Source organism: Erithacus rubecula (genome assembly GCF_903797595.1).
Source record: "Erithacus rubecula genome assembly, chromosome: 4".
Taxonomy (NCBI): Eukaryota; Metazoa; Chordata; class Aves; order Passeriformes; family Muscicapidae; genus Erithacus; species Erithacus rubecula.
In genome coordinates this window covers 22295302-22322562 of record NC_136686.1, presented here as the reverse complement: position 1 = coordinate 22322562, position 27261 = coordinate 22295302, and the positions used below count along the sequence as shown (strand labels likewise).

Genomic DNA, 27261 nt, shown 5'->3' with positions numbered 1-27261 from the left:
CAGTGTCAAATTAATAAAAGAAACATAATGAAAGAACAAAAATATGACTTTGTCCTAATCGGATTATTCATTTCCAACTACTGTGAATGTTGGTACTTGAGATAGAAGAGGCCATCTGTCTGGCTTATTCCTAATTGTGTGCTTCAGTTTTGTTTTCCCAACAAAATATATTGCTCATATTTTCCCATATTTTTTTAAATACAGTGTACTTTAACATACACAATATACATAGTCCATATACCTATTTCATATAAATGGCAACAATGTAAACATCAGAAGTTCCTTATTTATCTGTTTCCTTATTTATCTGTATCCTATTTATCTGTCAGCCATATTTCTTTCAGGCACTATATCACACTTGTCTGTACAGAAATCACTGGGCAAGTTTCAGAGCTGTCATATCAATTTTTTTAACTTACTCTTCCCCATTTATTTGCTGGTTCCAGCAGAAGAAATTTTTTAAATGCTCATAAAAAATTAATGAAGGTAGAAAATATTATAACCATGAAAATAGAGCAATTATTTATGAACAATTGGTTAAAAAAAGTATCACAAGTATGGAATATCAGGGATGAAATAAACAACAGATGAATGACCATGTCTGAGGACCACCTTCAGCTGCAGGGGTCCAGCAGCCAAACTGAACCAGCCCAGTGATGTTCCAGATTTCTGATGGTGTTGTAACTCTTCAGTACAATAAACAGCATAACTTTCTCCCAGAACCTCTGCTTTACTGGTTCTGGAAAGAATCTTTCACTGGAAGTGTAATCTTAGCAAACCTGTAGTCATCATATTGGACCTTTTTATTTTGTGGTCTGCTCTCTTTGCTAGCAGTGCCCCCAGTACATGCTTGTCCCTTGGCACTGGCAGCTCTTACAGAGCCTGGGGGCTGCTCTGACCTGGCAAAGGAGCTACAGTCTTGCACAACAGCCAGTTCCACAAAATCCACGGCTCTCTTTGGTGGATATTAAGTATTTCACTTTTAGTGGTTAGTTTCCTTCTTAAAATAAATTATTAAAAAAACGTTAAAATTTCTATTTGTCTAATATAATTTCCAGTTCATTTGCCAATCTTTTGTCCAGCTGCTTTTGATACTGCTAATGTTTCACTTATTTTCACAGGGATCTGAATTACTGCTTTGATCTGCAAAGACGAATACCTATCTAATTTTCCTCCCTTTATCTGTGTTGCTATTAAAAGATTTATAGTAGCCATATAAGCCTCTCATTTCAGATGAGGACACTTTTAATTCTACACTTCCGAAATCAGACTTCAAACCGTCTACAAATAGGAATGTGAATTGGTGCTACAAAGGCAAGAGACAAGGAGATAGTATTTGTGTTATGTTTTCTTTGGAGAGAAGAGGAAGACTTTTTTTTAGACACATAGGATAAATATAAATATAAATATATTTAAAAGTGTCAGAACTGCATCTTAGAAAAAGTCACATCTAACCTGATTCCATTGTTGTAAATTGAACAGCGTCGCTGAACTGATTGCCATTCCCAAGCCTGGTAAATGCAGAGACACTGATAAAATAGGGGCTGTATGGTTCTAATCCAGTGAGGTTTGCCTCAAAGTTTGAACCTGAAATGTTCTTAAGGAAGAAAATATTAGTAGTACACAATTAGTCTCTAGAAACATTGTGGGCTTCACCTTGAACCTACTGAAATTAACAGATTTACAGCCATAGTTTTGCCTCTTCCACTCTGAGTAGCTTTCAGTCAAATACTGAAAACTATTTCCAGCTTCACATCAACCCCTGTCACCTTCTACTTCCTTCCTACACCTCTGCAGTGGAAGAGGTCATAGGTCATAGCTTCTATATAAATTGATTAAGAATTAAAAAAAAAAAAAAGAAAAAGATAAAGCTAAAACACACAGTTCAACTCCTTTGATCTATTGTTCCCAGACCATGTAAGCCATAGTTGTTCAAATGTTGAGAAGACTGTAATAACAGCGGGGAAAGAGCTGGATTTCAGCAAGAAATTCTGGGTAACATCTTGTGGGATCCAAATTATTAGAGAATTATGATACCTAAATACAGTATTTCTATAAAAAATTATTTTTCTGCCTTGCTGCCACAAACTAAATCTAATTTCTTGCTCATAAAGCACTATAAAATGTGAAGAAATGTAGAGCACAGCTGACACATTCAAGTACTTCAGTCAGTTTCTGTATTCTAATTTAGTTTGAGACTGCCTCAGATGGACAGGTCTTAGGTGATTTCTATGAATACCCAAAGAATGTGTTTCCAGAGGTAGCTGGTAGAATCCACAGTTCCTATTTCATAAATGCATCGTGGCCTTTCAAGCATTATGGAAGAAACCAGGATGATGCCAGCACTTCCTTCTACAATGGGGAATAACAGCAGACCTCACTGCAGCAATGTCTTTTCCTGCAGCTTTTACAAGCATCCCAGATGAACAGGGCTCAGTACAGTTTCTAAGATTGAGATGCAATCCTTGCATTGCATCCTTTGCAGTTCATTGCTGCCTTTCCAGTTCATGGGGCACTTCGTGTGGCCACCCAAGGAATCAGATTTAACCTGATAAAATTTTGCATATCATAAAATGATAGATTCATAGAATGGTTTGGGTTGGAAGGTAAAGATTATCCAGTTCCAACCCCCATACTGTGAGCAGGGAACTTTCCATAAAACCAGGTTCTCAGAGCTCCATCTAACCTGCCCCTGAACATTTATATAGCATCTACTTCAGTTACAATTTACTCAGTTATTCTTATTCACAATTTTTGCTTTAATGAAGATTTCTGAACAGTTTTTACTATTTTTTAAGATGACTAGGAATTACTGCCTTTTTGAATCTTGAAAGTCCATAGGTACTTAATAGCTAAACAAAGGTAGCCACAAAGCAAGTAACTTTTGTCATTTTCTAATATCAAGCTTACATTAAAATACAAATTATTATTAATAATTCTCATTGTTAATGAACTATTAGAAGCTCAAAGCACATTAAAATCTAACAATTTTCCTGCTTAATTTGAAAAATTGAATTACTGGTATGGTGGGAAGGGAAGTAAACTTTCTTAGGAATAGGAATTTATAGGAGCTTCATAATTCTAGGAGCATACATAACAGACATTTAGAATATTTGCCATATCTTTCTTTTTTCCAAAAACAGGAAAAATATTTTTAAAAATTACACACTCTTAATTACCAACATACCCAAAAATATAGTTTTTCAGTGTTGTTTTGATAAATCTTAAAATTATATTTCAGAATGACACCATTTGACTGGGGACTTGGATCCCATTTTAGCCACACAGAATCTGCGGTGTAGTTGATAATGGTCAAATTCTGGGGTGGAGCTAATGGCACTGCAAAAGAGAAACTCTGTTGAGTTCCAAATCACAAAAAATCCAGGCAAAACAAAACACTTTGGACATGCAGGAGGACATAGGTACTTTTTTTATCATTTGTATCTGAACTCAAGCTAACAGTACTTTATTGCTGTTTCAATCTTCTTTCTTCCTCTTTGACATGAAAAAAAATCCATTAATCCGGAATACATGTTTAGTCAGCAAGGGATCTTCTTAGAGATCTAACAAATCTATTAATCACTTAAACATCCTCACTGCCAGAACTAAGATATTTAACAGAAGTCATATTACATATATAAGTGGAATGCAATATATTTTGGTTCCTACACCATATATGGAGCACAACTCATTCTATATTAACAAGATGTCTAATTTACCATGCAGGGGAGAGGAGGTCCATGTAAAGGAGAACCATGTGAATGTGTCAGAAATATTTCCATCTTCTTATCATTTTTCAGTTTCATGGGGGGATGAAGAGAAAGGTACTCTTGGTTGCTTCAAAATCCCTGACACTTTGCAAACCATAACATATTCCAAAGGCAAAAGATATTTCTCCATGGTGTTTTTTTTTTTGGCAATCCTATGCAGAATGTGACCCCCCTCTTGCACACTGTGGCAGTGGGAGGAGCACTCAGGAAACTTGCCTTGCAGTGTTTCCTTCTGAAAACTCTTTGCTTACAGACCAATGGAAGATTAATCCTTCATATCAACTGCTCTGATGCTCAGATCTAAGATGGATGCAGTAACATAGGGCTGATATTTTGAAGCTGTTTAAATTTGAATATTTGAATTTGCTCACCTGATTCATCTGTGTAGAACTGAAGCACAGTAGAGGGACCGGGTCCTTTTATTGTTCTGGCAGCTGCATAAATGCTGTACAATGTGAATGGCAGCAGGTCTTCCAAGATGATAAAATTATTGGTGGTAGAGAATGAGTTATTCCTTTCTGGCCCAAACAGATTTAAATCATAACGTATTATGATACCATTTGGCTTAATGGGAGGATCCCATGAAAGCATAACTGAGGTAGTTGAGAGATTTAAAAATGTTTTGATTACAGGTGCAGATTCTGGGACTATATGAAGAAATAGGAAAGAGAAAAACAAGGATAATCTCAGAAAAATATGAATTCTGTTTCAAGGTCTTAAAATAGAAAAGTGCAGCAGTTGCTTGTGACACTGTATAAAAAAACTTAAAACAAAACAAGAAAAAGAAACACTTTTTTTTTTTTTTAGAAAGTTATTGGATTTTTTTAATACATTTCCTTAGGAATTATAAAATATCTGAATCTTACCATCTTCATCAGTTCTTATATGAAGACTTAGGGAATGCCGTTCAGAAGATCCTTTATCAGTGGCTGGTGTGATTTTCAGAATGTAATCAGTATATTTCTCCAGATCATCAAAAATTATGCTTGTGTTGTAAGTAAGGAAAGATAATATCTTACTGGTTCCCAGTTGCATTAAACTTAGAGAAACATGAAAGAAGACTAAGCCATTTGGCTGGGATGGTGGAAGCCAGCTTACATTTACAGAAGATGAGGAAATGTTTTGATAGACCAGATTTTCAACAAAACCTTCTGGGACTATGAGAGATAATAAGCAAAAGATTAAATGCATGGATTACAGTAATAAAACATCCAAACTCCAACCAGAAATAACTGTTCAAAGTATAATTATTCTGAAAATGTCAGCTGCAATATTTTTTACAACTTTTAAAAATAATTTGTGTTTCAATATCAAAAGCAAAATAGTTGAAAGCATATATGAATAATCATTTCTGTTAAATTTGTTTAGGAAAAGAGTCTTAATGAAAGCTTAAAAAAATAATTTTTTTGGCTTATATCCACAGAGACTTGTGCTCTATGTCCTTAGTATTTAAAATACTCAGACCAAAATGCTTTCCTTGCAAAGACAAATATTGCAGCATTTAAAACCACACTTAATCCTATTTTTAACTTTGCCATCATAATAGTAAAATAATTTTTCTGTTTGAGAATATTTAATAAATATTTAATAAAAGCATGGATATACAATGAGCACTAAAAAAATTATTAACTTACTATCCTGATCTGTATACACATCTATTTTTTCACTGGTTTTGTTTCCATCTCCAAACGCTGTGCTTGCAGTTACCCACAAAGTATAATGGCTGTATTTGGCCAAGTCATCCAACACCACAAATGGGGACACACCTACGTTGCTGTCATTACCATAACTTGTGAAATTCTAAAGAGAGAAAAAGAAAGAAAGTTTTACTACTTAAAATGTTTTATATTCATTGATTTCTCTTTCTAGCTCCTCATTTACCCAGGGCCACCACTACCAGCAATGATTCACCATAGTACTTAGAAGACAAGCCTATGCTTTGACTCCCAATGAGTACTGATTTTTTCTGAAATACTCAATTGTATGATGCCTATTGTTACTCCTTGTGAGTACTACAGAGTACATAATTGACTTCTCTTCTTGTTTGCAATTGTTGAATGTCAATGACCAAAAAAGAGCAACATATGCTAATTGCTCATAGATCACATGAATCGCACATGCTTTGGCTGATCATTGTTAATCAAATCAAAGGACTTCTCTCTCCTTAATCTACTTTTATAAGAATAGATTTTGAATTTAAAACTTCCAGTGGCAGAGGTCTCACTGCACCACTTGACAAAGTGTTCTTTTTGCAATAGCAATATGCCAATATCTCTAAGGAAATGTCTACAGTGGGAGAGCCATGTTAAACTGAATGCATCAACAGAATGTTTTTCCTTTTTCCAGTTACTTGCTAACGAAAGGATAGCATCAAACCTGTCTTTTGAACTGTATAAAAAAATGTCATTAGTAGTGTGACTACAGCAATAAGTCAGTGCTTCAGATCAGCACCTCTAAGGAGGCTACTCCTGTTTGGAATCAACCATTCTGGAAGATGAAAATGTATGAAGTATATTATTTATGTAGATTCAGCTATACCACATAAGTGAATGTGTTGAATCATTCACTGCTTTACAAGAACTGACTTAAATGATCCAACACAGTTTGGTTCATTATTTGAAAATTACAGAGAAGTTATTTAGCCCATAAGCATATTCAGCTCAAGCATTGGGTAGGAAGTAAAATCTTTGCTGCTGATTCAAAGAGGCAGTAGCATTCCTCTCCGACAGACACATAGCCCCATTGAGCCAATGGCATGGACAGCACTTCTCAGGACCAAAAAAAGTCCTAATTTTTCTACCTGGCAACATTGTCAGGGTGAGCTGGATTTTGCCCAACCCTCTGATGAATTCCAGCTTTATTTGGCCTGACCACTATTTTTGGTGTCAGATAAAATCCACACTCTCCACTTCCTTAAAATCCAAGTTAGCTTTCAAGTAAATGTTTTTCTGAAAAAGAGAGGCTGTGAGAGCAAATTTACTAAAACAGGAGAAAGGCAACAGAAATCTTTGGGTATTAAAATTTAGAAATACCACATAAGAGCAAAGGCATGCTAAAATTGCATACTGAAAAATGGATTATATTTCTCGTGAGGGAAGTTCCTACTGAAGAAGCCACTGTGATATGCTGAATCACACATTTGAATCAGTACTGTTCATACTGATATTATACTGATAGTTCAGTATGAAATCTTGATGTCTGCCACCAATACATATGAATTTATATATCTAATGCAACAGTACTTGACCAATTTTTGGTAAGGGCAAATTTTTTTTTTCCAGAAAACAATAGGTGACACTCTCATTCATTTCCTTGAGATTTTTATACCTGAAGATCTAGTATCTGTATATGAAGATCTAGTTTTGCCTGCAGTCACTACTACTGACATAATATAAAAAAGCAAATAGTTTTTTTGGCAATGGAAACTTAAGCATTTGTTTTGAATGCAGAACAGAAGCTGCACCAATTGTTAGTATAAATTTTTATATCCACTCTTATTAACCGATTATAAGCACACTGTTAGTTCTATTCAATAGGTTAAGTGAACATCAATCAAAATAAAAAAAAAAATCCACCTTAATATATGGCTTTCTTCTAGAAATAGTTTGGATTTCATAGTAGCTTCATACCTAACTAAAAAAGGCTGGAAACTTGGTTAGTTAAGGTACAGGAAACAGTAGATCAATTTCGAAGGTATTTAATTAAACTTTCTGATACTCAAGCAGGGTATGACCAAAAACCATGACCAGAAGAAGCATTATAATACCCTCTTGTTGTTACTCACATTATTAGTTTTAGCAATAATTAGTAATTTATAACTACATCTAATAATCAGGGGTTTTTTTAAAAGTATGACCTTAAATAATTGTCTGAGTTTTCAAGGTGATTGTCAAGTTGTCAAGGCTACCAAATCAAGTTTTGATCCCAGGTTTAATGGGAATTTATTGCTATGAACAGCTGAAAATTCAACTCTCGGTTTAAACAGACTTTACAATTTAGCCAGCTGTCTGGCAGTTAAGGACTCAGTGAACCAACATGAATATTAACAGTGTTCTGGTGCATCCACAAAAACGATTTTAAGAGGCAGTTCCTTTACTGTGAGGAGCCCAGTGAGTGGAGTTGTCTCAAACTACTGATAGGACAAAATATTAGGGGAAAAAAGGAACACATAATTAAGAGTAACAGTGAGCAGGAAGAACTGTGTGGATACAAACTAAGAAAAGATGAAATTTGTACTAATTGTACCCTGGGGATAGAACACTATAGGAAGTTTCACAATTAACTGTGGCTGCAGATGAAAGCAAACAGCTTGGATCTTTGGCTACAGCTGAAGAAATTCTTCCTTCTGTCCCTTTCTTCATCCATACATGAAAGAAGTTTTGACATAGCAAAGTATCAGATTATTAAAAGCAGCTAAGTGTAAGCAATACACCCAAGCCATGAAAGTGTCAGCAGAAACTAGTATCTTCTTCACCTCAGGAACTGGCAGATATTTCCAGTGGCATAAAGCTGTAATTAGCTGTATATGGAAAACATGGTGATGCTCTTCTTCACTGTTAACTTTCTACCCCTGTTCTGATTTCTTCTTTAGGTTCATTGTATTGTGTTCATGTTTTGAGTTAGAGGATCACATACTTGACTGTGGGAATCAGGTGAGAGTGGTGACACTGTGAAGGCTAATCCAAACCATCCTTCAAGGTGCATAATATTCACTGTTCCACTAAGTGAAGTTATTTCCTTTTTGTTTGCTGTACCATTCTGGGACCAGCTATTTTTTTAATTTGCAGTGTATTTTAGGGAAGTTCCCCTTTTTATCCCTACTTTGGTCATACTGGTGAAAGAAAATGTTTGATTGTTACGTAATACAGCACATTGTTGGTGTCCCTTATCTGGATCCCAAGAGTAGACCCAGTTGAATTTCACTCCAAACTGTATCCAGTCATATTCACTTTGCTTGGCTTGAGATAGAGGTTGATGATTTGGGGTTCTTTGCTAGAAGAATCCTTGGCTTTTTTCAGTCCTTACCCCTGATTCTCCTGTCTGGTATGTCAGAGCAGGATAGCTTTCATCTGTACTGAAATTCCTGTACTGGGGAAATTTATCGAAGCATATATCTATGTTTGTAATTAGCACCTTTCCCACTTTCTTGCTAATCAAAACAAAAGTATATAGCAATTGAATAGAGTTCATTCATAGATTGATATTTAACCATGTCAATTACTTCCATATAATCTTTGATTTATTTCCCTGATGGGACTGAATATGATTGCTTCAAGAGCCAGGCAAGGCATCATGGAGCAAAACTTGCAAAACTGCTACTGCAAACAGTGAAAGCTTGAACTGTAGGAACCCAGCAGTGTCACAGAGAAGTGATGTGAAGAAGAGGCACAGTGTCATGTCAGCTGTGAGGGAAGTACACTTTGTCAGCATATATGTCATATCTTTACTACACTGGGACAGGATATATACACCAAGAAGTAGCTTCTTTCTAGACCTATGACAGCAGAAGATGAAAGATAAAGCTGCATTGGAACCGAGCCTATTGCAGGTGATGGTTTCTTCTAGTTGGCTACCAGTCATCCCTCCCTCTCTGACACATTTTCTTTTACAACTGTCAGCATCCCCATAGAAACAGCCCACTCATCTACCAAAATCCTTATATCTAATCTCCATCACTAAATATTTCCTTCTGCTATTCTGGTCTTGAACCTAAGGTCTGAGCAACCCAGGCCTTCTGACTGGACAGCTGCAGTGTTATTTTTCATGTAGATCAGTAAAGCAAAGAAACTATACATTATTTTTCTGACTGATGAGGGTACATAAATTTTCCCTTTTTGACACAAAACTCAAGTTTCTGAATCATGTCAAGGAGCAAATTGTATCTTTTATCTCAGGTCTTACTTTATATTTAGGAGTTTTTTCCCTAAACAAAATGCTTCACTCTGCAGCTACTAACTTCCTAGTTTTAACATAGCAATAGTCAGTGTTTTTATTAATTAGGTTTTATTATGCCTGAACATTTTGAGAATGTGTGAGAATGAGAAGTTCAGACAACAGAACAGCACCAGTTTTACCATGACTTTTTGTTCTATTTCAGATTATGAGAGCATTGGGAGATGTTAATTTGCCTGGTATTCTTCAGCAAGGGTGTTTATTCAGGTGTCTAGAAGATATGGTTTAAGATATGGACCTCTGGCATTATGTTATGACAAAGAAGCAGAGGAAAGAGTGATAGAGAATGGAGGCCCACAACATGAAAATGTGAAATGTGAAAAGATCATCCACTTTTTAAATTCTCCTGTATAATTGCTCAGACTGAAAATACAGTTTGGTTAAACATAAGCAGAATGGTGACCTCGATACAGTCTTTCAACGGAGGATTCTTTCATTCTAACTGTTTGTGATAGAAAACTTAACAACAGACCCTACAATTACATGGTTATACTTCTAAGTTACAGATAGTTGTAAGCTATATGTGTGCATACTCATGCAGCTTACAACTGTCTATATATCACATATATATACATATATATATGTATAGTCACATATCAGGCTGACTTTCACACATGCATTTCTCTATTGTAAAAAGACTAATATAAAATATCTGACAGAAATGAGTTGGATTTTTTTCACCTGTTTGAAATCTGTCTTGCATCCACAGGAATGCCAAGGTACACAATAGGACTGCAGTATAGATATGGTAGCTGCCATGCTGAACAGTGAGCAGACAGGATCTGAAGGGCAGAAGGAGTTAAAGGGAGGAGACAGATTAAGAGTTGATCGTGATTCAAGAGATTAATGTTCATATCCCATAGGAAATGAGAGACAGATGCAACAGCAGCTGAAACCTATCTTCAGATGGCAGAGGGATGGGATAAAAATCAAAGTCAAAAGGATGAAAATTGAAATTTACACACACAGAGGTAGATCTACTGTCAGCACTTTTCTCCTGACAACACGTAATATGCCAAAGAAGCATTAACTTCCACTTCTGCCACCATCCTTTCCCAGCCTAACTACATCACATGATAATAAAACTGGAACCTCACCCTGCTAGGCCAATGCTACATTGCTGTGCTCCATCTTCCCTATCTTCCTCCTTCATTTCCAGAATCCTGGGCACATCCTGGGGGTTTTATCTCTCTCTCTCAGTGTGTCAGCTTCACCTTTCTCATTCATCTCAGAGTTGCACCTTCCTAAAGGCAGGAATAGTCCAAGTCCATAGTCCTCTAAAATTGCTTGAGGTGTCCTTCATAGGACAGGCTAGTTCAGGTGATGCACTGATGTAAAGGTTTGCACAGAGATTTAAGAAAAAAAGCTGTTGCTATAGCAGTGTGTGCAAACAGAATCTATGTTCTGAACTGCAGCCCTGATTTTAATCTCATCAGAATGCGAATTCATGGCACAGTCCTGCTTGCACCTGAAACTATGCAGAGCCTGGCAATTACATACCTTTACAGAAGGCAGAGCAATGTATACACTGAGGTGTGTCAGCAGTTATTCATTTACAGGTATTTGTAACATTTGTGAATATTTTTTCTAGTTGTCCTCAAAAATGTATATACCTCACCTTAGACGTATCTTGATCCTAAGTTTATGCAGTCAATATTATTTTCCATACATAATTTTCTAAATGAATTATTGAAGTATTATGAAGTATTTCTTGCTTTTCTTCCATATGTGTAAAACTTGTGACCAAAAAGCTATATAGAAAGCTTATTTCTCTAACAATATTTCTGCACCATAAGATATTCATAGAAAGTTGAACAGAAAGACTATATACAATTAATAAGTGTAGTGCATAATTAAGAATGAAAGCAGCAACAGCAAATAAACCTAAATGAAGATATATATTACTAAAAAATTATTTATAAGTTTTTATTTGTCTTTTATTTGTCTTATTTGTCTTTTGGCTTAAAATATATTCTGTATATAAATATCTTTGCTTCAATATACTCAACAGTAATTTCCTTTTGAGAGTAAGAAAAATATGAAAAAAATGTATTCTCTACTTTCACATTACCTCCATATTTTCAATACTGTACAAACATGTATTAAAAAGTAAAACCAGACCCAGAAATATATTCACATTGATAGATTAGACTAAAGAAAAACACTCTTGAGGGTGTTGTATTCATGCAGTGGGTCTTCAGTCTATCCACACATGTATTAAGTATATATATATATGTATGCCTGCATATATATATATATATATTTATATATACACATATACATGTATATATAAACTTTGCATAATGGAATATTGCACAATGTCTATTGGCTTTAATGTTTAATGATATGAATGCTCAGTGAGATGCACAATGTAGCATATAGGATTACAAGACATACTTCTGTCTTTTTAAGTTTAAAAACTGCATAATAATGAAGGAAATATGAAAAACTGGTTTATTGATAACTATAAAACTGATTTAATCTTTAAGTAATTATTAGAATATTTCATTGACTTCTACAAAAGAATATATAAATCAGCTTACCTGTATGAATATTCCTGAATTGTTTTTGAAATAAACTGAGTAATACAGTATATTTCCATTAGGCTTTTGAGGAGCAGACCAGAACAGCATTATTGATGTGGAAGTAAGGTTTCTGTATGTAACATCTTTCGGTGGATCACTTGGTGCTGGAAAAATGTTAAGTTTTAGCATACCTAAAGCTTTTGTACCTCAAGGTTTTGTACACTTTAGCACCCGAGGAACATCCATTATAGTAGATTTTATAACATCCTATGGCAAATTAAATGTATCTCTGATTATGGTATAGAAACTACCTCATGAAATAATGAAATAAAATTGTCTATGTAAAAATGAAATTCTAAAACACTTTTTCAACCATATTCACAATTAACTGCATTTATAAACAGATAAGAGTTTTCTTATAGAATTTGTCCTGTACTTAGTGCTTTGTGCACATAGAATATCTAATTTGCAGATGTGGAAGCTGACTGACTTAGATGCCTATACTCCAAATATAGTTAGTAGGGGGAAAAAAAGGATTTGTTTCACTATACCTAAATTTAGAGCCTTTTTCTCTCTGATTATAAACAGAATTTAGGCTCCCAACTCATGCAGGTAAACCAGCTTGGACAGTATGATAATTTCTCTTTTTTCCTCTTTTCTCAGCCTATTGAATGTGCAGGAAGACCTCTGTAAGCCTTGTTCCATTCTTCTGTCCTCCTATTTTATAAAGAATAGCAGCATATGGTTCTTCTCAGTACCACAGTGATGTAGGAAAGTTAAATTCAACTCCTTAAGTCAGCTTAGAAGAATTTAAATCCATATTTCCCACCATCCAAGAAAGTGCTCTACAGAACATGCAGTAGAGTAGTGCACACTGTGAGTTACATATCTCTCTTGCTTATGCTGCTCTAGTTTGCATAGAATATTAAAATATTAATTGGAGAGGGAATCTGTTCCTTAAATTCTGTCCCTATAAAGTCAATTCACATTTCCATACCAACTTCAATAGTAACTGTGAATATTTACAGCCTGGTGATGCAGACAGACTTTGGAAGAATGGCTCAAATAGATGCTAATCCTGCCAGTGGTTGGAGAATTGTTTATATCTATTCAGGAGGATTCTGAAATATATTATCTACTTTGGGACAGATTATAGCACTATGATTGATGGAAAACCAGAAATAAAAATGAAAGTGAATGACTTTCAAAGCACAGTATATTGAATGATCATACGAAAGTCATTTTCCATGTTGGAAATATAAAATATTTAAAATAGAATAAAGAAATCAATGTACACTCATAATGTTCATTTAAAAATTAAAAATATTTCAGACTTGAAAGGGATACTCAAAGAAGTATTTTCCTTATCAGAAGTTTTGTCATAGCAGCTTAAAGTAAGGATCTATTAAAATATATTGCAAAAATATTTTGATTTATTTCAAAGTTTAGAATGAAATTGTTTGAATCGTATCTGTCCTGAAGAGAAATGCTAATCTTTTTCTCAGTAAATTAATATAAATACCTATAATAATTTTATAGAGCCCTAGCAGATATATACCTAGCCCCTTATACCAAGCATAATTTTATACACAAAGATAGAGCCACACAGACAGGTCAAATACCTCTTCTTTACAAACCAAATGTCACATCTACTTCAGTGGCTTTATTAACTTATGTTATTAACTTATGTTAACTTATGTATGACAGAATTTTAAAGCTGAATGAAAATAAAGCTTCATACTGTATATAAGCTTACCTCCTTCAGAAGTTCTGAATATTATGGTATCACTTTTTATGTTGCCATCTCCAAATCTCGTACTTGCTGTTAGGTAAGCACTATACTCATAGTTATATTCTAGGTCTGTGAATTCCAGTGATGTTTCAGTTACATTTACACTCCTCTCTGACATTTTATTCCTAAATAAAAAGTATTTTGTCAATTATATACATACACCATTTCTCACTATATATGTATAATTAATTTGTTCCAAAAATGAAAAATGCAATATTGTGTTAAATACAAGTACTTTAGGTTTTTAAAAGAGGCTGGGATGACTTTTTTGTCTTTATGATAAAAAGCAAATTTTTGTACTGTGGCATCACCGCAGGGCTCTTCATTTTGTTTCTTAAAAAAAAACAACACCTCAAAACACCACAGAAATATGTTTGCAAATTACATCAACAATGTTTATATGAAATATTAAGGAGGAGTATTTCTATTAACTGCTTTCAAATGGTTATGTGGTACCCTTGGGAAGGACACAGTAGGGCATAACTAAACTGTCTCTCTGGACAGGAATAGCGAAATATAAAAAGATTATAGCAAGGAGCATGCCCTACTGTGACTCTGTGAAATTGGTCAGAAGGCTGAAGTTATAAATGGAATAATAGAAGATGATATGGAGCAGGAATTAGCTGGTGCTGAGTTAATTCTGGTGGAATGTAGCAGAGGATCAGAATGGAACTCCAGTCAGATCAAAACCCGCCTAGAAAGACTGTAAGATGTAACATTAATAAAACACTGGTATTAGCATAGGTATGAAATGATTATCAGAAAGTAAAGTAAGGTACAGAAATAAATAACTTGAATTGAAAAAGTCTTACATTCCTCATAAAGTTAATGTAATCTTTTAAGAAAAAAAAATAGGAGGAAAATAAAAACCTAACATTCCATTCCTTCAAAGATTTCTGTGTGAGTGGGTGTCCTGTGTCTCTAATAGGATTTCAGACAGAGATGATAATTCGATAAGTAAAACCAAGTATCTTGCTCCAGGAGTCACTGTGAAGCTCTTCACAAATGACAATGTGTTCTAATACTAAAAACAAGAAAAAATAATTCAAAATTACTAGATTTTCATCCTTTGATAGCTGAGTGACTGTCCCATTAGCAAAGATCACCATCTAATATATTTGAAATAAGGTTACATTAACAATCCAGTGAAATGAGAAAATGTATGAGAATGAAAAAAATCCTCCCTAAACCTCAGATTTGGAGTGGAATATCATTTGACACGGGAAATACTCTTGGTAACAGAGAAAGTTAACATCTACATTTTTCCCAAACTTCTGACATTTTTAATAGTCAGTAAAATTTACAAGAGATTGCAGCTGCAGTTATCAAACTCTATACAAAGAAAGACATTTTTTCCTGGATCTTTGCCCAAGGTATTCTTAGTATGGAAATACATATCTGGCTATAATTTAAGTGAGAAGAAAATCCACAGCTTAATGTTGCAAACATTTCTACTCTGAGTAACTGCATTCTTACATCTGAGTTGCCAAAAAACATTTCCACAACCAGGCACAGAAAGAGGAACAAAAGCTTGAAGTATTTCAAGGGAAGTTGATTTTCTGTTAAGAAACAATTGAGATTGCAATAAAAATAAGAAAGCACTGATCAAAGTGAGTGCAGCCTTCCCAGACAGTAGGAAAGTATCTAGCAGAATAAATTAAGACAAGACATTTTAATGAAGAAAAATAAGGTTTTAAATCACTTTTTTCATAAATGCAGACAACACAGATTCTAAGAAATTCCATAATTTCATTTGACAAAGGTAGCAAATTTCCTTAAAAATCTGTACCTCAAAATAGACCTAGTCAACAAGTATCTCACAAAAAAATTGCAGAAAAGGATAATGCCAAAAAAAAAAAAAAACAAAACCAAAACAAAACCAACAACAACAACAACAAAAAATTTGTTAATTGCACCTTTGATACTCTAAAATTGCATTGAGGGAGAACGAGTTATTAGGCTCAAGGAAAGAAGAAATGTGCTTTACTACCTGCTAGCACCCAAAACCACCTTGTCCTGTGACAAATTCCTTGAAATATAGCTGAAAACATTGCAAACATCACTCTTTCTATTCTATTGATTGAGGATTCTTGTTCCAAATCAGCTAAAGAGAAGTTACCAAATTCTCTATAACTGCTGCAAAATATTGAAGTGAAGGAATATTTATTTAACAATTGTAATAACATTCCTCTTTCTGCTTTACTGAGAAGCACTGGCATTAACAGTGTCCTCCAAAATATATTGAATCCATCCCAAGAGCAGCAGCTATATGGCACAGCAATTTGCCTTGTCAAATCTTCCCCTGGAGTGCATTTGATGAAACTGTATAGACAACTCTTTTAAATACTTAAAATTACTCTCCTTCCTCCACACCCCTCTCTCCCTGTCAAGGAAGCAGTGAAGTTATGACCCCTTTGAAGGCAAAGGGAATTTTTCTCCAATGTCCTTGCCTTAACATGATACCTTATAGCCTCTCTAAATTTAGGTATGGTACAGTAAGCAGAGAAAAGACAGAGTAAAAAAAAAATATGGGGCAAGGCTTACAGCAAGAAGTTGTGTGGTTGCTTGATTGCAATATTTAGAAAGATGGATCATTTAAGAGTTTGTTTTTTTAAAAATGATTCCAGCCTAATCTTTTCTCACAGTAACAAAAGCAGTAAGTTATAAGGGAACATAAGGATGAAAAGTTGCATAACCTGAAGCCTTTGAACACAGCGTGCATCAAAACCATACCGCTTATCATGAAGTTTCTGTTCCCTAGCTTGAGGACTGTCATTATTTTAAAGAGCAACAGATACTTCCAGTAGTGTAGAACTACCAAGAGAAGACAAAATCAACTTTTCTGGAAAAAGCTTGCTCCTGTTCACTTCATCATCAATTTAACCAGAAATTATAATTAAATAAAAATATCATTAGTGACTGAGGCTAAATCTTACTCCAAAACTTAGAAATAACAATAAAATAATGTAAGCTCAAGAGTAGTATGCTCATAACAACAGAGGATTTGCACATCTGGCTCACATCTTATGCACTTTAGTATTTGCTTCCTGCACCTCAGTAGTGGCAATAAAATGGTAAAGCATAAATGTAATAAATTAAAATTGATCAATAAAAAATGTTTTCACTCCCAGTAGAAGTTACAAATATTTGAAGAGATGCCACATTGCTAGACCAAATTATGTCTTGCAAGGAATAGGACAAAATCTGCAAGTTTTAAAGTGACAAAAATCCTTTGTAAAGGTGAAAAAATATCACAGGAGGATGTCGGGGGGAAAAAATTATAAAAAAAGATTATAGAAAAAACTAGAACACAAAAGTATCTGTTACAGATATTTGTTTTCTATGAATGTAATAAATACAGAATATAACAGTAGACATAATTGATAGCATATACAAGAATTCTGAACATGGGTCTTACACTCTGTCTACAAAAGGAGGAAATATTTCTCCATTTTAAGCCTATTTCAAATCTCCTTGACAATTCTGCATGAGCCCTGCCTTGCATCAGGCCTAATCAGAATACAATGAAAAGAGGCACCATGCTCTAGTTTAAATCTGAATTCACTTGCTAGAGCATAACCTTTGGAAAAATTGTTGAAAATGCTTACAAAATGTTGAAACTGTCCCCTCTGTTTTTTGCTCCTCGGAATTTGCATATAAAAAAGTCCATTACTTTTAGTGCTGGATGAATATGTGCTCTCCCAAAACGTGGAATCAACATATTGTGTAACAAAAACCTAACATTCCTGATAGGTTACAGATTAGCATTTATCCTCAGAACTACTTCCAGAAAAATCTTACCAGACGTAAACTGTGTAATAGAGGATAATTCCATTTGGCTCCAGTGGAGGTTTCCATGACAACTTCACAGTGACACCCAACAACTGTTTTACAGAGAGGGCTTGTGGAGGAGAACTTGGAGCTATAAAATGAGAGAACAGGGCACAACATCTTGTTAAACAGCTAAGATCGGTGGGATATGCAGCATCCTTAAACAGACTTTGAATTATTTGTGGTAGAAAGTTAACCTTGTACCACACTGGTACAGTATCCATCAGCTAATGTTAAGGCACAGCTTCTTTTCCTTTTTCTGACAGATGATAAAAGAAGATTTTGCATGGTGGTGTTAGAACATCTGTTTCTGTGATTCAATGGTAAAAGTACTTCATGAGAAAACAGAGCAATGGCTGGGTCACTGTGATTCACCTACTGCCCAAGTACATTGCTGTAATTTTTTTTCCCTTCTAATAAAAGCAAGAGTTTTATAGAAATGAACACATGTAAAATACAGCATAATAGTTCCTCTGAGGAAAAAAAGGTGCTGTAAAGAACTCTACAAGGTGCCAAAAGGTGGAAAAGTGGATAAGTGTGTCATTGAGAGATGATAAAATGTTGGGATACTAGACAGTGGTAAAATCTATTGACTCCATCAAAAAGGACCACATCCATACATTTAACATGTCACAAGGGCAAATGAAAAGATAGGCATTCACTGAGATCCTTAAAATTCAACCCTTGATGACACCATATCCTGACTCTGTTGGGAAACATAAATAAATGAAAATATTAGACAATGTTTGGCTTTTTTCTAAGGTTCTTATTAATTCTACTGAGGAAAAAGAACTAATGTATGCATAAATGATGCTGCTTTATGATCAGCATGTTATTGAGAAATGAATCTTTATCTGCATCTTGATTCATGGATCTATGTATCTCTATGAATACTAGAATTACATTTGTTTTTCTCAAATTAAACCAAAGAGCATCATGCACTAAAAATTCAGGTCATAGCTGTAGTCATGCATGAAAATTGAGAATATGAGCATAACTATTAGCAAATCTATGAAACATTTGGTCTGAACTTTGGAACACTCTGTTCCTGTGAATACAGAACATGTGGTGTATTATAAATATTGTTGTTTCTCACTTCTTGTTCCCTTCACTATCTTGAAAGTTGGCATAAAGGTTTTACAACTCTCTATATTTTAGAAAAAACTGTTTCATATTTTTCATGAACAATGGTTCATTGAATTCAGTAAGTGTATTTACCAGTGAAAAATGTTGACAGCTGTATTTTGTGTTTTAGTTGTTATATTATCCACAGAGGTTGTACAATAAAAGATCTGTCACATGGTGAATGTCATCTTTTTGACATGTCTAGTTCATTCTACAATTCATTCTCTTATTCAATGAATTTTTTTTTCCTAAAGAATAGAAATCACATAGCTCTAAATAAAAATAATTTATGCAAAAAAAATTGGATTTTTCCAATCTAGCCCTTTTCAGTCGGCTCCAGCAACATAACCCTTGAGCAAAGTTTTTTTACAGACGGTGTGGCTGGTGTGTTGCTTGTGTCAATGTCACTTTAGATAGGTTCCCAGAGATTTCCTCCTGAAGCAAAGGAGAGGAACAGACACAGCCTTTTCCAAAGTGTGACTCACACCACCTAAATTAAGATTTTTGCTATAATCTTTTTTTTAGGATTCCCTTGCAGAATGTAAAGAGATGACCAAGGATAAGTTCAGATAACAACATTGTGTACTGAAAGTACAACTATAATTTTAAGGTTCCTCTGCTGATTTGTGACCAGCTATAAAAATTAGCTGGTTTTGCAACAGCTGCATTCTAGCCCTGCACATGCCCCAGCTCAATTTGGAAGGCCAGTGCTACAGATGATGAGCTTTGAGCATTTTCATAACTCTCTATGTGTACCTGTACATGAATAATGCAAAAGTCTTCCCCAAGAAACCCCACAGAAATGTCCCTGGACCATTCAAACTGTCATTTTGTGTTTTTCCCTTTCCCCAGTTCTCCATGACTGAAAAACCAAGTACAATATTTAATTCTACTGTGTCATGTATTAGATTAAAATAATATGAGTAAATTAAGATTCTTCAGAGTCATAAGATACTGGTAAGATGAAAAGTCCACCCACAGCAATTTCAGCATTTCATACAGCTTGTACTGACAAATATACATGTAGATAGATGGATAGATAGATAAATGTGTTTGTGCATAGATACATAGATACAGATAGAAATAGAGAGACATAACTGCCAACAAAAGTGCATAAAACTTAAAAATATCTGGCATGAAATGTAAGAGTAAATTAAGAATGAAGGTAGAAAATTATGCACTAAAACTTCTGACTTACCATCTTCATCAGTAAGTACATGTAGAGGTGAACTACGAACACCTTCGCCCATTGTGGTACTAGCAGACACTTCTACAGTATATTCTGTATATTTACTTAAATCTAAACAAAAGAAGAATAATTCAATAAAACAACCATTCAATGGGACAAATTAGTTTTTTAATGGACCATAAGTATTCTTGAAGTGCTGAATAAGCGTATCACTGATTTGTGTCATTAGAGATTGAAAGAAGCATTGGGAAAGCTTGGAACACAAAATATTTTGCAAAAGAAGGGGAATAGCCCTAATTACCAGTTTTTACTTCATATTCCTAGAATGATTTGCAGTTTGTCCTTGACTGTACTCTGAAAATGTAGCAGTGAATGTACTGAGGTCCCAGCATTAATTGCTGTGCCATGCCTCAGCAGTAGCAACAGAATTTAGGAAAAGATGAGTGAGTGGAAAAGGTGAGTGGAAATTTATCCACAATAAGATCAGAAAGATATGCAGGTGAGTTGAAGGTTTATTTTGTTACAATGCAAGGATACTTACTGAAGTTTCTTGTACATGAAACATCTAAAATACAGTGCTATGAAATATGTTAGACACTATACCATTCAATGCCCATTTCACCACAGCACACAAGTTATTTCTCAGGACTGGGAGAAAAAACCTTTCTGTAAGGGCAAGAAGAATCAGGTCCAACCAATGAACTAATATATCTCTGTCTGTTGCACACTTCTCAGAAAAACTCACAGTTGCCGTAAGTTCCAGATTGTTATATACTGGCCTGTAATACGTAGTGACAGAAGAGTAGTGTTTATAACTCTTTGCTCAGTCCCATTATTCCTCGTGAGATATATTGTGTAGGTCTGTATGATTCCATTGGGAATGGATGGTGGAAGAAATGATAATTCAATTTCCATGGATGAGATGTTTCTGTAGGTTATGTTTTCTGGTGCAGAATCAGGAACTAGAAGGAAAAAAAATTGTAGAAAATTTGTCAGTTACATTGATTTGGAAAGAATTTTTAAAAACCAGTTTCACTGAAACACGTTGTAAACATTTGGATTTGTATCACTTTTTTTTTTAATTAAATACATTTTGAATTTGAAGATTAAAAACACTTAGACACACACAGTACCAACAAAGTAATTTTAAAAAATTATAGAAATCAGCTAAATTCAGCTTCATTGCTGTCATGGCTGTGTTTGGACCCACTGATCCAGTCTCTGATTTGCATCCAGTCCTGATGTGGCAATCAGGCTCCCCCACTGCAGGCAGTGAGACAGAGCCCACTGGCATTGGGTTTGGTTACTGTCACTGAACCTGTGAACTTCCTTTCCTGGCTTGGCCTCAGACCTGCCACATCAGCATGAGGTGTTTGGCACTCCAGACTGGCCCTGGCTGCCTCTCCTGCCCCCTGCTCTTTGCAGCAGGGTGGTGTGAAAAGTTCTGGCTAGCGAGGCCTCTGCTCAGCTGGCCCAGGGACCCCCTGGCCTTGGTTCCCCATCCCTTACCAAGAACCTGGCCTCAAATTTTCGCTTTGTATACAAAAAACAGGGCTCAAACTCACTGCCTTGCAAAGTAAGCAAATACTTTTAAAATTATTAAAACTTATCTCCTAGCCATCAAAGGTTATCATAAAGCAACGCCCTGTCAAAAATTTTCATTTTAAAAAAAATACTCACCTGTTTCAGAAGTTCTGACTACAAGTGGAAAAGATGACTGATTCCCATAGCCAAGTCTGGTGAATGCCCTTACTGAGATGTTGTAGAGAGTATATGGCTTCATTTCACTTAGTGATATACTTGTAAATGAGGTATTTTTAATTAAAAAATCATTGGAATCACTGTACAGAACTTCATAGTGAGTTATGAGACCATTAGGCTGCTCAGGTGGTAACCATCTCAGATTTATTTCTGTTGCAGTTACATTTATTAATTCTAAGTTTTGAGGTGGGGAGTCTGGTTCTGCAACACAGAAATCAGAAAAAAAACCAACTTTTCAAATAATTTAATACAAAACTGAGATCACAAACTTATTGGATCCTGAAATTGGATCCTAACTGCATCAAAAGGGCTACACTCATTTTTCACTCTCCTTCTCAAAGCCTTATCACTTTTACTCAGTTGATTTTGGTATGTCTCTTTTCCACTCATAAAACTAGGTATCTTTCTGCATTATGACACTTTAGCTTTTCTGGAATTTCTTTTCTCATCCACTTCTAAATCTATCTGAAACTGCACTTATTAAGAAAATAATAAATTATTCTCTCTACCAGTCTAATGCAGACCGATCCTTCAAATCCTCTCTTTTTAGCCCTCATATTCAGTTCTTTGAATTGGGATTAATGTCCTCTTATTGCTTTCTATGTAAATAACCACCTTTAGTATTGCACTCAACCAACTCTTGAATCAAGAAAAGGACTGTATGCAGAGTAACTAAATTCCCTTTAGTGAACCCACTGTAAATCTTGCATACTCTGGTGTGAAGGTCACGCACAAAGCAAGTCCAGCTCCAGGGTGGTGTGTGGCTAAATCTACCAGCAATATATGAGTTCATGTGACTCCAGTGAGCTAATAAGGCTTGGAAGTGTTGAAGGAGTGAGTGGGTTGCACTTATGAACAAAATCAGCTCTGAATGTCAACTTTGATTCCTCTGAAGGCTTCACCACTTCACCCCTGAAATAATCTGTAAAATCAAGATACAAATATACAACCTACTCAGGATCATAGGATTCAGTTTATGTACAAATACCCATTTGCAGATATTTCAGAATTCATAATGAGGTTCTTTTGCCTGAAAGGTCTCACAAATTACTTTCATTCCTGATTTCTGAGCACGTGAAAATGTTAACTGTAACAGATCACTGCTCTCTGGATGACAAGACTACCCACACGGATATTTGCCATATGAAGAAGCTTAATTTTTAATCTAAATGCATTTTGCCATTTATCTGGCATAGTGAAATATTTACATGCAACAGCCTAGTTTCTTCCATTCTAATGCAAATTATCTAGGACAGTTGTAGTGAAACTTTTATTTGGAGGTATCTCTCTTTTCAAGAGTTAGATTTCTGTTCCTAGGAGACATGAATCTTTGCCTAAATTACTTCAGGAAAGCTAAACAACAAGAAAGAGAAGATAAACAATTATGCATAGCCTTATGAAAAGGCAAGAATTCTTGGTGGGTTTCTCACTAGTTTCCTTAAGCCTTGCTTTGTTCTTTTTTGAATGAATGAACAGTTGGTTACTGGCTCTGAACAGAGAAACTCTACTTAGAAAAATTTCTTCAACACTCACAGGCAAGGGATTGTAAGCTTTCAGAGAAAAGAGTATTTATATAAGTAATTTTTTGTTCTTGTGATATGTCTTTCCTCTGTAAAAAATCTAACAGCATAGGAGAATGTAAATTTTAAAGATTTGCAACCGTTTTAAGTTTCACCATTTAATTTGGTATTTTGTGTGGTTATTCAAATCACCTAAGCTTCATAAATAACCATGATTTTTAATCCTGTAGTCCTTTTCTCTCCTTTATTGACACACAATTATTTTTCTTAAATTGTACTACATTTGAAAATGAGAGAGATAAATGACAATTGGCCAAACACCCTCTGTATTACTTCAGTAAACCTGGAAATAAATTAGCTAAAACCAGTGTAAATACAAACTTGATACAAACAAGAGAAGACTAATATTCATGGCTCTGCTCTGCAAATCAAATTCCCATGTATTTTTTGCAGAAGCCTGTGACAGCTCCAGCTCTTGCCCCAGTGCCTTCATGGGTTGAAAACTGCCTTGTGAGTAAGATTCAGAAATCTTTGTAATGTAGTATTATACCTGACATTAAAATCATTGACTAGCCTTAAAATTAAAAGCTATACAAAAAAACCTGTTTGTCGTATTCAGCATTAGAAAATCTTCACTGTATCAGCATCTTTGCCTACAAATAGAAATATGGCCTCTGAATGGCTGAAATGTTTATATACTTTAAAACCAACCTAATTTATGCATGATAACAAAAAGAAAAATAAGATAAAATGGAGTCACAAAGATTATGATTTAGATGGGTACTAGGGACATACTGTTTTGAGAGAGGGAGCCTCAGCTCTGCAGCTTTCCTTCCATTTGTCTATCACATTTGAAATTAGTTGATTGCAGGTTATGTTGCAGCTTTCATTATTTTTTTAGCACTTACCTAAAAATGGTCTGAATGAAATCACTGACTGATAGAAGACTAGTAATTTCAACATTGATTTTATTTATGCACCTTGTTCCCCCTTTTTCTATGTGCCAGTCTTCTTTTTGAGCAAATACAAACTTCAGTACAGAAAATAAATCATCATTGCAAACAACATATTACCGTCCTCAGGGGTTCGCACAAAAACATCATTCTCTTCAGACAAAGCACTTTCTCCAATTGCAGTAGAGGCTGCAACTCTCATTTTATAATTTGTGTACTTTTTTAAACCTGAAACGATTAATTTAAAAAATCTTAACTCATAACTTCACAAACAAGACTTTTGACTTCTTTTGTCATAGCTACTTATAAAACTATAGTACCTGATACTGTTCTGAGAGTTTTTTATGCACCTTTTTCCCTTAAAAGAATACATACTTTATACCATTTATTTGGTGACAGTCAAACTGGCATGCAGTTAAATCAGCAGATTTTGAAGTAAGTCAACTAGCTTCAGCCCTGCAAATAGCTTAAAGAATTTGTCAAGGCCATCAAAGGATGCATATATGAACATCCAAATTGTCCGTGTGCATTATTCTGATGAACATCAATAAATAAATTAAACTCTATTAAGAACGTGTTTGCTGCAGTTACTATAAAAATAAGCACTTTCAAAATAAGCAACTTGTTATTAATGCCAGACATACGGTCAAAAAAACCAAATCCGAAAAAGACTTGACAATTTAGGAATATTTCCCTATGGGAACAAAGGAGAATGAGGCAAATATTCCAAGGAGAAATCCATTTCACAAATTACTGCTTGTACCATTTCAAAAATCACTGTTAATCTTAACCACCCTCTTTTCCTATCTCACATACCCTACACATTCCTTCACAGTAGACAGATCTGAGTAGTGTCCCAATCATGTTTTTACATGCAGTTTTGTTGTGTGGATGTGGATGTGTGTGAATGTGTGATATTTTATCCAGACACATTGCAAATGGCTACATTATATAAATTTTGGGGGAAAACCAGCTTGTAAAATATACCAGCACGTTTAGATTTTTGTATTTCTTTAATCTAATGACACTGTACCTGTCATAAGTAAGCTGTTGTTTGAAGTTGTTTCATGAAATGCTCTTTTTGTATCCAGTTCCATAGCATAAACAGTATAATGAATGATTCTCCCATTGGGATTTGCTGGAGGATCCCAATACAGCAAGACAGAGGAGGAGCTAATATTCTTGTAAGATATATTTTGTACCGAGCTTGGGACTTAAACAAAAACATAAAAAAATAACAGTAAGTAAATAAATTACTAAAAAATTCAAACACTCAGTGAAATGCCAATTTTGATAATACCAGAGTTACAATTTACCTTGCTCGAGTGTCCTGACTGTAAGAACTGATGGTGGGCCTTCTCCAACAGCAGTGAAAGCAGACACACTAATGGTGTAATCTGTGAAAGGTGTGAGGCCCTTTATAACATATGACAGCTCTTCAGCCAAAATGTCGATATTATATTGATTATCTGTGAGTAAATAGAGAGAAACAGCTACTTACTCATAAAGTAATTTTATTTCTTATGCTTTCTAAGCTCGTTTTGGCATGATAACCTGGAAATATTTTATTCTAAAAAAATTAATTTTTGTGTTAATTATAAAAATACAAAGAAAAGTCTATATTCCACTTCCTAACTCCCTAAAGGAGAGACTATTATAGGTCCATTTTCATGTGTACAATAGATAGATTGCCCTAGGTGAATGAATGAGCAACAAGTAGAATTGTGAGTTTTTTGAGTAATCTCCTAGAAGCTAGGAAAGGGTACTTTTGTATAAGTCCTAGTCTCTCCAGTGATTGCAGAACAATGGCTCCTAGACTGATGGAGCTTTTGAGGAGTTTTAAATATTTTTAATTAAGAAAAACAGATTCCCTCTTCCTTGCCATCCCAATGGTGCTAGAACAATCCGTGGAATTGCTGCCTTCCCAGATCCCTTCATGCTGGTATTTTTAGCAGAAGAGTTGTGGTCAGTAGAATGATAAAGCCCTGCATGCCCACAAAGAGATTTTGGTGCACTTACAATAAAGCTCAAAGCCAGCCATAATCCAGCTGGGTTAGTTAAAATCAACTGCTATAATAGCAGTCACTATGCCAATGCAACATGAAAAAGTGCGGGTGCTTTACATACCTGAATAACAGATTCAGAGTTCGGTGACAAGAGCATTAAAATGAAGGCATTGAGAAATCAGCAGACTTGAAAATTTGGCTGTCAACAGCTTTAACTACTGTAATAACTCCTATAAAATAATACTTGTATGGTAGACCACAACAGACTGGCAGAAATAAATTTTCAGCAATACAGACATCTTGTAGCAACTCAATACCTCAAACTGAATGAGACCATAAGAAGAAGATTTACATTTAAAATACTGCACATTTCCTGTGTATGACAAAGAAGATTCTTCAGGATTAACAGCACAGAAAATATCCACTGTCATTTAAAATAATGGATTAAATTCTGGTTTTAGACACTGGCACATACAGATTAATTCAGTGACTCAACTAAATAATTCACAAAAAAAAAAAAAAAAAACAAACCAAAAAACACAAGAACAAAAAAACAAACAAAAACCTTTTTTTTCTCTCCACTGTTCAAAACACTGTAAAAATGTAGAGTGGTATTTGAAATCCCTGCCTGTCAGCTGAGGGGTGCCTAGTGATACTTGGTGAAGAAACAGTGGTCCATTGATAATACTGAACAAGTGTACTTGCTAATGACATCACCCTGTCACGGGGTCATCTCCACCTGTTTGTAACCCATATAGCAAAGTTGTAACTTTTTGACCTATTTACCTTCAGTGACATTCGAAAACCTATTAGTCAAAAGGCTTAGAGAAATCAAGG

General features: G+C 34.9%; 1 protein-coding gene across 1 annotated transcript in view; it reads right to left on the bottom strand.

The window, feature by feature from the left end:
* PTPRQ (protein tyrosine phosphatase receptor type Q) overlaps window positions 1-27261 on the bottom strand; it is a gene marked incomplete at its 5' end in the record, with an annotated part of 122712 nt that overhangs the window by 57350 nt on the left and 38101 nt on the right. Inside the window, 14 exons of the mRNA XM_079304496.1 lie at window positions 1456-1597; window positions 3188-3339; window positions 4142-4417; window positions 4637-4927; window positions 5405-5570; window positions 12266-12411; window positions 14004-14164; window positions 17841-17961; window positions 20194-20295; window positions 20964-21146; window positions 21865-22146; window positions 24539-24646; window positions 25452-25631; window positions 25735-25887. Coding sequence (XP_079160622.1) covers window positions 1456-1597; window positions 3188-3339; window positions 4142-4417; window positions 4637-4927; window positions 5405-5570; window positions 12266-12411; window positions 14004-14164; window positions 17841-17961; window positions 20194-20295; window positions 20964-21146; window positions 21865-22146; window positions 24539-24646; window positions 25452-25631; window positions 25735-25887 — 2463 coding nt within the window. The remainder of the gene's footprint in view (window positions 1-1455; window positions 1598-3187; window positions 3340-4141; window positions 4418-4636; window positions 4928-5404; window positions 5571-12265; window positions 12412-14003; window positions 14165-17840; window positions 17962-20193; window positions 20296-20963; window positions 21147-21864; window positions 22147-24538; window positions 24647-25451; window positions 25632-25734; window positions 25888-27261) is intronic.